The sequence below is a fragment of the Sparus aurata genome, chromosome 20, assembly GCF_900880675.1.
Source record: "Sparus aurata chromosome 20, fSpaAur1.1, whole genome shotgun sequence".
NCBI classification, from domain to species: Eukaryota; Metazoa; Chordata; class Actinopteri; order Spariformes; family Sparidae; genus Sparus; species Sparus aurata.
In genome coordinates this window covers 10,891,118-10,902,604 of record NC_044206.1, presented here as the reverse complement: position 1 = coordinate 10,902,604, position 11,487 = coordinate 10,891,118, and the positions used below count along the sequence as shown (strand labels likewise).

Sequence of the window (11,487 nt, the reverse complement as noted above, 5' to 3'; positions counted from 1 at the left end):
GGCTGCTCACAAATCCTCAGAATCAGAAATTGTTTTCAGTGACATACTTTTAAAGAAACATCTCAAATGATCAATAATCACATGTTGCTGCTTATATATCTGGCAAGGCATATCAGAAACTGGTTTTATTGGGCTGAATGAAGATAAATAGCTGCACCCTTACATCCAGGTGCACAAGACACACCCAAATGATTACACATGCACGCACACACACACACACACACACACACACACTCTACCACTTGTACCAAGTAAGCAAAATACAGTACAGAAGTGGTAGAATGAATCAAGTATTGACAGTCTGTGAAGAGTTGAGATTAAAGGGTCAGGCTTTGTCCGGCTCAGAGATGTCAACTGTGACTTGTGAGCTCTGAAGCTGGCTGATCTGTCTCCTCAGCTGCATGATCTCTTCCTCCTGCTGTTCAACCCTTTTCTTCAAGCCATGGATCACCTGAAGGGGGAAAAGACATTCATGACATACTTACATAGATAAGTAATCACAAAATACTCTTACCTTTAATGGCACAGAAAGTTATTAAGGGGTTAATTATTTATAGAGCTATGATCTATCCATGAACTACATACAATGTCTTTACTGCAGAAGAGTTCACTCTGTAGAAGCTGGCTGGCTGTGGGCCGAACACTTGGCTCTTTACACGTCAGTTTCATGATGTATTTTGTCAGGACTGGCCATCTTTGGCAGAACGAATCTGGGATTTTCCCCTCTCTCAGGTTCCCAAGGGTCCTGACCCGCTCCATTTCTGTCCCAAAGGGCTGGAAAAGCTCGAGAGCGAGCACCCCAATGCTGTACATGTCAGACTGTGAGAGGAAAAACACAAGTTTAGACTCACAGTTGTTCAAAAAGTCATAGAAGAGATGATAATAATGAAAATTGATAATGGAAAAGACAGAAAAAAACATGTTGTGTTCTATGAAAAATGTATTCTGAAGTGTCTGAATATTATTCATTTGTTTACCTTTGAATCATAATGGGAGCCCGTCAGTTGTTCTGGTGCAGCATATACAAATGTGCCAACACCTGTGGTATGTGAGGAATCTGCAAAAACACACCAGAAATGTGACTTTAAAGCATATGGCCCCATCTGGTGGTGATTCTTTGAGCAACCGTTACATGAAATCAACAAGATAAGAGGTGCACAGTATTTACCAGTGCTGGGAGAGGTGGTCCCTTTATGGCCATCCATTATTAGATCCCTGCAGGCCAAACCAAAGTCCCCAATCCGAACATGGCTGTCATGACCATGGAGGAAAATGTTCCTTGGCTGTGGAAAAATGCAATAATATCACAATTTCTTTCATATTTGATTTTTTGCATGAGGGATCACAGTATTCAAACAAGATATTTCAGGGCAGATTTCAACAATTTAAGGATTTCAAACCATATAATATGACATTTAAGACATACAATTTTTGTAATGTATTTTCCAAAGCATGTGAGTTTATGAAAGGTGCATTCTTTGAAGTCACACAAGCACTGGAAAGCCTCTAAATTACTCTGAAGGGACACACCAGTCCCCATAATTGGCCCCACACACAGAAAGTTATCAGTTGTAACAGGAAGCCCACACATCCAACTTAGACATGCAACACTCAAACCTACATGATATCATCAGACTGACGAAAAACACCAAACCCCAAAAAAGGAAATAGCTGTTGAAACTATCAAACAGAAAACAGAAGTAGCATCCTTAATCTTGTGCACAAAAATTAACTGACACGCCTCGAAGAAATACAGACTTGCATCTGCAAACCTGAAAAACCAGCTCTGAACCGCTGCACACCCTGACGAAAACCAAATACTGACAGCAATGAAGTTCAGTACTTAGTCATGTTGGAGGGGAGAGAGGAACATCAGGACAGGAGCAGTAACAAGTTTCACGGCAATGAATTCTATAACGCTATTCGGGACGAAGACCTGGGACGTATGGGAGAGATGACAAAAAAGTATGGCAGCAACTATCTCCTCAAGATACAAGACGGCGCCCCCCCAGAGGTTTTCTGTAAGGTAAACGCAACAATGCAGCCATTTTCTTGTACAAATCACCTGTAAGATTCTGAATATGTCTCATGTAAGTTAATAACAACCACAAGAAAATTCAACACTTACTCAGAACTGTCAGGTCTCTTTGCTCTAATGTGATCATTCAATTTATTAAAAAAAGAAGGCAAAATAGAAAGTATTTTTGAAGGGTTAGCTTAAGTTTGTCTTGTCTTGTCTTGTCATGTCATGTCTTGCCTTAGGCTCGTGCTATCCGTCCCCTTCACCTGGCTGCCTCTTACAGAAGCGTAAAGAGAATGCAGATCCTGCTGTCAGCAGGGGCAGACCCTGAGATGAGGTCTGGACAAACTCATCCTATACACACACTAAACACCGAACATCCCGCCTATCAATTCTACAGTGTTAAATGAGCCTCTCATATCAGAATAAACAACAACAACAACAACAACAACAACAACAACAACAACAACAACTCAGGAGGGAGTTGTTGGAGATAACTCATTTCAGTGGGGTAGTTAAGTTAGATTGTGCATGCAGCAAGTGTTTATTTCAAATTTTGGTGGATCTGCAACAGTTTCACTTCCCTTGCCTCTGTCACAGGGACGAGCTTGGTCGAACCACTCTACACTTGTTGATAACCAGTTGGCCTAATGTCAAAACTACTTGGCAAAAACCGGGCTCCAAGCTCCGCACTGCAGTTACCAGCTTGTTTAAGCAGGCAGAGGCCTGTCTACGTCTTCTCTGTGAGCATGGAGTTAACGTCAATGCAGAGGTAAAACTTTTTCATATAGCAATATCCATGTTTAGCCTCCTTTCTATTGCGAGTACAGCGTTTAATGTCAAATTTGAACTGTGTCTTGTGGTTCCTCCCTAGGTGGATGGCAAGATTAACCAGACAGCTCTCCACCTTTCAGTGCGCTGCGCAGCTCTGTCTGCCATCCATATTCTGGCCAGCTATGGTGCTGATGTTAACGCAGTGGACAGCAGTGGATTGACGCCCCTGCATATGGCTGCTGGGATCCTTCGTAAAGACATTATAGCCAGCTTGGTCAGAGAGGGAGCAGATATCAACATGGTTTGGGATATTCTTTTGTTTTCATCTATTTCTTCTTACTTGACTCATAGTAAAACAAAAAAGACTGAAGACTCTTTCACAGCAGTCATATTGACCTGTCAAAGCAGGCGAAGCATAGGTGTCATTAACTAAAGGTACATTCCAACTGACCGCATTCCACGCCTTACGGGGACATCTGAACAGACATGAGCCAGCTTGAATCTTATTATTAGTTAACGCCTCTGTTTTTCCTGTTATGGTGAGTCATAACGTCTAAGGTGGCAGCCCATGCTTATTCTTATCATCAATTATTCTGCAAATGTATCGATCAATTGCTCAGTCCATGAAATGTCAAAAGATTTGGGAAAAATTTTCAGACGGAAATTTCCCAAAGTTGACGTCTCAAAATTGCTCCTTTTTTTTTTCAACAAACAGCCTAAAATCCAAAGAATACATTTACTCTCATAAATGAAAAGAAAACCTGCAAATCCTTATATTTAAGAAGCTGGAACCAGAGAATGAGTAGTTGATTATTCAAATTAGTGGCGGCTCATTTTTTTCCCAGATCGACTGAAGCATTAATTGACTAGTTGGCTTATTTAAGCCCTAATATCAAATAACCCATAGTGTAGGTCTTCATTCAACAATTTCCTTTTTAAAGTAGACCAAACAAATACAAAATGCTGAAAATACCCTTTATCAACCCTTTTCTACCATTGGGTAAACTGACATGTTTTATGGGTATTTCATATTACACTCAATGAACAATAATATCAGTGTAGAACAACTGACAAACTGTACGACCATCCCAAATAGATAATTTCAATAACTACCAGACATTTATGTAAAACGAGCAATTTGAATGAATTCTGAGCAGATTATTTTCTGTGAATTTTGCATCAGAGATGCGTTTTCAAGATATATCTAGAATCATTTTATACAGACCATCTGTTTAAAGTAGTTTAAAAAAAGGTTTTTCAAACAATCATATATTCTTAATGAATATAAATAATGGGTCATAACTGTTGATTAGTGATCCTGAAGATATCTAAATCACAAGTAAATGTGCTAGACAACACAAAAGATCTTTTGAGTCACATGCATAAAGTTTCTGTGCATAGAAATTCAAGTGACACCCAACTTTGCCCTCACATTACAATCCTTTTAATGCTCTTTATGCTGTTGAAATATGTGCATTAGGTTCTATTTACATCCTGTATTAAAGTATATTCTTGACTATTCTCAAGGGCACAAAGAACTCTGGGAACACTCCTCAAACACGGAGCCCAGGTCAACGCTACAAACAAAGAGGACATGTCACCTTTACAGGAGGCGTGCACCATAGGCGACATTGAGCTGGTGGACCTGCTGCTCAAGTATGGAGCCAACATCAACGAGCTGAACAAAGCAGGAGAGAACTGTCTGTTTCTGTTCCTGAACCGCAGTCCTAATTTGTGGAAAAACTCTCTGCTGGTGAAACTCTTCAGTCTAATATCACCGCTCACTGTCTACAACCACAAAGGCTTCCTGCCCTCCACCTTGAATCTACCATGTTTCTTCAAACAGAGACAGCAGCTGCTAAAACTCATCCAGCAGCCAAGGAGGCTTCAGGACATTTGCAAGAGAGTAATTTATCTAAAATGTGTCCAAGACAAGAGAGATGAGTTAAGGAAAGTCCTGCCAGAGAGTGTTAATAACTTTGTATTTAACTACTGGGAGGATTTACACATTTCCTTTGAGACAAATGGTGATGGTGACCGGGACTCACTAAATAGCCTAACTGACATGTCTCCTGTCTAACACATGTGTGTCGACGCAAACTGCACACAAGCTGCTTCTGATCAAATCAAATAAATCGCAGTAGCTTACCTTCAGGTCTCTGTGCATGATTCCCCTGGAGTGAATGTACTCGACGCCTTCAAGTATCCTTCTCAGCAGGCTCAGTGTGTGATCTGTATCAACACATCCATACGGACCTGAAAAAAAAAAAAAAACAAACATTGAAATTATTTTCCTGAATTGTATTTTAGTTTATCTCGGAACAAAAGTTGACATATAATAGTTTCAACCAATTTGTGATTCTCTAATCTGTAATAATGTAAACCATGCACGTTTATAACAATTACATGTTGAGTTCAGTTCTTCTTTGGGCTTGTTGTTCCTGTCAGAGATCCAGTCCTTGAGAGAGCGCTCACACAGCTGCATCTGGATGTAGAGCATCAGGTGGAACTGGACCTGCAGATACAACCAAACCATAACTCAAAACTGTCAAATTTTTAATAATAATTCCGAAAAACAAATATTTTAAATTCAGTAAGCATATGAACATGGCAATCTTATTTTTCAAATTCTTGTCTGATCACTGAAAGTCTATTTTAGCACAAACCTCTTTGGGAGGCTTTGTTGTGCAAACGTCAGCCCACTGCTGACAGTCCTTTTCAATGCAGGAGTTGTTGTTCAGTTCGATGCTACTCCTGCTAGACTCCTCCTCTAGAAGTGCTGAACTGTCCCAGCCTGTGGCAGGACATTTGGTGCCCTTCATGGGATCTCGGTGTCCCAGGAACACACAGGGGACGTAGTTCTTCGGGATGCGCCGCATTGTCTTGGGACACACCACTTGGCCATTCTCTTGGGTTGGAACTAACGCTTTGACAGGCTGGGTCTCTCTTGGGTGTACATTGGCACTTGGTGCTGCATCTGTCGGTGCTTGACTGAGGCTTTCAAAAACAATGGAGCTGGTGCTGCTGCTGTCAGGGCTCTCATCAGAACTATGAATGAAAGAGTCAGGAGTTAATTACTGTATAAACTATAATTGCATCTACATTAGATGAATACACTGGCATAAATAGTGATTAAAATATTGTTTTTATTTTTTGATCTTCAACACAGTGTTGTAGTAAATAGTACTTGACGACAACATAAACAGAAACAATGTGCAGTAAATCAAGTCTGTAATTCATCCAATGTACAAGGTAATGATAAGTATCAATAAACCTGATAAATAATAGGGGCCGGGGATAATATTGACTTCCTTAAGTTACAGGATTCCTGAATCAAATCTTTGACTCCTGAATTGTTTTTATATAACTAGCACTTAACTCCAGCAATGCAACTGTTTCAATTCACACTTTCCATATGATGACATTTGTGCTCATATTTTCATCATATACAGTTTTCACATGCTCTGGACGTATAATAAATAATACTAGGGCTGCAACCTGTGACTATTTCGATTATTGATTAATACACTGATTATTTTCCTGAAAAATGTTTACATTCCAATTCCAATATCAAAATAAATGAATGTAAGAACAGTTAGTGTTAGATCCTACCTTTCGAGGTCTCTAGCTGATCTCAGTGCAGGCAGGAGAGACTCAGGCTCTGCAACAAAAATGTTTTGAACATAAAGTTTCTAAGCTTGAAAAGTAACTTCACTCACAAACGTACTTAAATAGCTAAACACTCACGGGCTGCAGGCTGAACATGTTCCATCCAGGCAGTGTGATAGCCCACAACATTTACATGCTGCAGGCTGGACAACAGTTTGACTTCCCTGAGGACCTAAAGCAAAATCAAATAAGACAATTATCAGCCTATCACATCTCTGTATTTGGGGTTAAAAATAAAGCCTCTATTGACAAAACACTGATGGCCCACCTTCATGCAGTCATCCTTTGAGACTTTTTTGATGAGTATTTTCTTCACAGCATAGCACTGTCCATCCAGTTTGTTCATAACCTACAAGATGAAGTCATACATAATATGACTGTGTTGATCAGCTCAACTCATGTTTTACTTTGGAGGAGTTTGTTATGAAGTAGAACAGAGTGAAATACCTTCCAGACATTTCCATATGACCCTTTTCCAAGTCTACACATCTCTTCAAATTCGCTAAGATACCGAGACGTCTGCGCTTGAAACAGGCCCTCCTTCGGCCTGTGGGAAGGCAAAAACAAACATCTCTTATTAAATACTCCTTTTTTCCCCTTTCATAATATTGTTGTTTTCAGCTGGTGGTATTTTGTTGTGTTGTCGGTTCGTTTCTATAAGTGTATAAACGTATTCATTTCTTTGACCTTGTAATATTAATAAAACGTGTGTTTGAAAGAGCTGCGACCAGGTTACCAAGGGCATCCATACATACATGCATTTACATGTACACAACCTCATTACATGGCAAAATGGGTTGTTTCGACAAAGTTTGGTCATGTTACCTGAATCCGTAACTCACATAACTTAATAACTTTGTTAATCCAAAATGACATGCATTTTGTGGTAGGCCACTCCCACTGCCACACCCCCTTTTAGCCAGTTGACATGAACATAAACACACGCTTCTCTCTCTCTCATTCATACACACACACACACACACACACACACACACACACACACACACACACACACACACACACACACTTGACCCACATGCCATATAATAATAATGACAAGAACAAAAAAAAGGTGAGGAGATTGGAAGATGAACGATTGATCGGGTGTCTGCTAGAGAGATCTATGATTGCAAATACAGATTAAATAAAAGTTACTTTCAAGCAAGTCAGCTACTCAAAGTGCAGCCTACCTTACTGCTGGATTGTGTGCGTTTGTACCAAGAAGTTGTTGCCCCTGTAAAAATAAAAAGAGGACAAACAAGTACCAGTTAGTAAATGGCTACAGCACTTCCCAATTTACAAATCTGCAAGCTGAGTTTGCTGCTTTGGTCAGCACTCTCACTATGTCTACTACATTAAGCACAAGTACTCACTACATAATTAGTTAAAAAGAAATTAAATCAGTTCCAAAATTAAAACTGACAACATACCGACAACTACAAGACATACTGATGATTTTGTTACCTGTGGATACAGCGAGGAGCTGGCAGCATGAAGCAGCTCAGTGAAGGCCCGGTTGTGCTGCAGTCTGACGGTGCTGAACTCATCACTTACGGCCAAAGGTGAGAGGAGGTTCATGGCGGCTAAACGCTGGCCAATGACTGAAAGAGATACAACAAAACAATGTATAAATGTATAATGTATTATTCTTTAAACCAGCTGTCACTTCATCTCAGTACATACCTTTAAACAGCATACGTGAGCGTGCTGGATTGCTCTCGTAGACGAAGCACAGGTGCTCCAGCAGAGAGCCCAGCAGAAGGTGGTTGGGGATGGCTGAGGCAAACTCCTGGATAGACAGGTAACGTCTGCCGGCCATCAACACCTCATGGTTATCATCTGTGTCTGAAGCTGAGCACACAAAATGGAAAAGAGAAATGAAAGAGGAAGTAGTCTTACTCTTTTTACAATTAACAGGCTCAAACTGTGGCACAAAACAACAATTGAGATTATATTTAACTTTGTTGAGCTCTAGCTAAGATCAAATACACATATGACCACAGTATTTCTTCTCTTTATTCTTACCTTCTTCAATAACCTTCGCTAACATTTCAACAAGGTTTTTGTCTCCTAGGTCCATTTTTCTGTATAAAAACACTTTTGGTCCGACATTAAGCACTCGGAGCTCTACTAATAATTATCCTGCTCACATCCAAGGCAAAAAAATGAGCTCATCTTGTTTACACATGAGGGGGCGTGCACAGCAGTAAGGCTTATCTGCCAGTTCCAGTGGACCCAAGCCCCCTCCAACTAACTGTACTCTACAAACACATGATCACTTGGTCACTGTGCCAGGATGGGAAGGAGGGGCTGTTTCATCTACTCTCATTTCACCATTCTGTACAGCAGGAAATGTAGAGGGGCAAGTCCTGACTTGTTTTTCTTTTCATAAATATTATTTTATAGGTGAAAATACAGACAGAGAACAACTGATTTGTTCTGAACGTTTCTTCAACAATACAAAATTAAAATGCCATCATAGGGCTAAACTAAAATCTGATTTGGTGTAACATCCTGACAATGTCACTAGACCATGACAATTTACTGTTGAATGTAAGTTTATGTAAGATTGTGAGAAAAGGGGCATGAGGCTACTTCTCAGACTGTGAAAAACATCCTGATAATGTCATCAGAGTAATTCTCTGTCTGGCTTGAGACTCCAAACATTCAATTAAAAAAAAAAAACTGGAGGCATGTTGTTTGGAAGATGGTTAACAGGCAGGGAAGGGCTAATGAAAGAGAACTATTAAGGTGCATTATGGGAAATGAAGAGAAAAAAAGATCTGCCGATTCTGAACTTAAACTCATACTAATAAACAAAAAGTCTGGATACCCATGCATCTCTTGCTTCAATTTTAACCCCATCTATTTTCAGCATGTCCGGCGCAAGGCCTCTTACTTTATGAAGTGCAGTATCAAATTGCTGGACTACCCCTTTAAGCCTGGTGATTAGAGCTGAGCTGTATAAAGATAATGAGCAAAATATATCTGTTAGACCCTCTGCTAATATTGATTTATACTGCAATGTGATATACATGTCTTTGTAGAAATGGAAAAATCATGTTTGATTGTCGACTGTTGTTAATATCATAAGACTGCAACAAAATCTACTAGTAATTGCATTATAAAGTAAGACAACTTTAAAGGCCTTTAACAGCTTTGGCATTCTCTCTCTTTATAGAGAGCACGACTGAGCCTGAAGTATTTTCATTTGAGTGGTTATTTCTACATCTAAGAATCAGTCTTGAGGCTTTCATCATACAGAGGCTTATATTCTGCAAAGAAATCTACTATGGCTTGTATAGGATGACAGACTGTCTTAGGCTGAGGTAGAGACTAAAACATGTGTGAATGGAAATCATTTTGTCTCCAGAACGTGTAATATCAAGTTTTACAATGATATTGACGGGGTTTCAGTCCAAAACCTTTAAACTGTGTTTAATATGTTAAGTATGGCTGGGCACTATATACACGATGTAGTATATTTCATTATTGTGATATGAGACTGACTATGTATCGTCTCAGATTTTGGACATCATTACATCTTGATATAGCATAAGTGTTGTCCTTCCTGGTTTTAAAGGAACCATTACTGTAAAATGATGCCATTTTCTGAACTTACCAGACTGTTCTACTCACTCTAACACTTGCCTTTACCCACTTAGTCATTATATCCACATTACTGATGATTATTGATCAGCAATCTCATTTTGTTGGTACTTTGTGAATGGACCAATAGTCATCCCTACAATACTGTTGCAATATCTATATCGAAGTAGGGCCTTTTTGTTCGATACTATTGTGATATCTGATTTTGTCGCCCAGTCTGGACATTAAAAAATGCTTTTGATAAGATTCAAACATATAGCAGTATATACTGTTTATTGTAATGTGGCCTAAAAATATTGCGATATTGTTTTGAGGTGATACCGCCTAGCCCTATGTTTGACAAAATGTTATGTCATACTGGTGTGGACAGAAGTTAACTCTTGCACTCCACTTTTATCAACATATAAGAATGCACAATTTTGAAATATTAAACCATTTCACTGCATGGACATGGGTGCATACTGAAGTCGTAACTTTTTATTGAGTTTCTAAAAGTACAGGACACAGTGGCTTTACTCATTTACCTGTTAAATGAATGAAGTAACACTCAAGGGGGACGTCTGATATCTAGAATAAAGGTAGGGTGGGCACTGTGCCACAGTTGAGAAGGGGGGCCCAGAGAGTCATGTTGTTGCCATTGCCTTTAATCCCTCAACTATGCCCCCTGGCTAATTACACAAGAAAGAAAGTGTCTAACTACTCAGAGCTACGTTTTATTCTGGTATCATTGTGTCAGGTAATACTGACTAACCAGCACCACCACCAAAGTCAAGTCGATTAGGACCAGTTAACACTGTTCAGTTAGGTAAAGACCATATTAGTAAAGCTGCTTACTGTCAAACTGGACTTCATCATCGTCGTCCTCGCTGGCCAAACTCATCAGACCGTTATTCTCAACGTCATGTGTCCTGATGGGTTTAATGTTGTGGTGGACAAAAATGTTACTGCTGCTACCAGAACATTCCTCCGACACCAGGAGTCCGTGGTTGGATGTCGAACTGTACATAATTGTACATGAAGAATAATAACTAGTCGAAAAAGAGTGCGTATTTTTTAAAATGCTGCTCGATTTAGCGCAGCTATCCCATGTCAGCAGCAGGAGACGTCAAAATACTCATTGACTTCTACCTTCACAAGTGTTTACATCGCATAAATATGTCAAAAGAGACGGTGGAAGGTTTCTCTCACAAGTCCCATATGTTCAGCCATGTTTCTACAGCCGAAATAGCTAGGGCCCGTCTGACAATGCACGTGCTCGACCAAGAACGGTGATTAAACAAAAGTTCTACAAAAAATGATAACATGAAATCAACAAAACTACAATGGGCTAACATAAATATAATTTTTCATGCTCCAAACCGCTGAGAAGGACTCCGCACGAAAAAACTATTTATTCGTTCTATTAGAATATGAAG

General features: G+C 39.6%; 2 protein-coding genes across 3 annotated transcripts; one reads left to right on the top strand and one right to left on the bottom strand.

Moving 5' to 3' along the window:
- Positions 1-96: 96 nt before the first annotated feature.
- On the bottom strand, positions 97-11,461 carry eif2ak1 (eukaryotic translation initiation factor 2-alpha kinase 1). Of its 2 annotated transcripts, none has more exons than XM_030400289.1 (15): positions 10,907-11,461; positions 8,147-8,314; positions 7,928-8,064; positions 7,654-7,697; positions 6,911-7,010; positions 6,732-6,812; positions 6,542-6,635; positions 6,407-6,455; positions 5,461-5,842; positions 5,201-5,309; positions 4,944-5,050; positions 1,169-1,283; positions 978-1,057; positions 586-819; positions 97-451 (listed from the first exon to the last, which is right to left on the bottom strand). In XM_030400289.1, the coding sequence occupies exons 1-15, from the start codon at positions 11,076-11,078 to the stop codon at positions 326-328; spliced, it is 1,998 nt and encodes a 665-aa protein (XP_030256149.1). In that variant the 5' UTR covers positions 11,079-11,461; the 3' UTR covers positions 97-325. The 2 variants fall into 2 exon arrangements, with proteins under 2 accessions (XP_030256149.1, XP_030256150.1); XM_030400290.1 differs by lacking the exon at positions 10,907-11,461 and adding an exon at positions 8,489-8,641.
- Positions 1,594-4,477, top strand: LOC115571168 (ankyrin repeat domain-containing protein 61). The gene is made up of 5 exons (XM_030400294.1): positions 1,594-2,026; positions 2,263-2,357; positions 2,621-2,792; positions 2,895-3,095; positions 4,322-4,477. Exons 1-5 carry the CDS (start codon positions 1,850-1,852, stop codon positions 4,427-4,429), a joined length of 753 nt encoding a protein of 250 aa, XP_030256154.1. The 5' UTR covers positions 1,594-1,849; the 3' UTR covers positions 4,430-4,477.
- Positions 11,462-11,487: the final 26 nt, after the last annotated feature.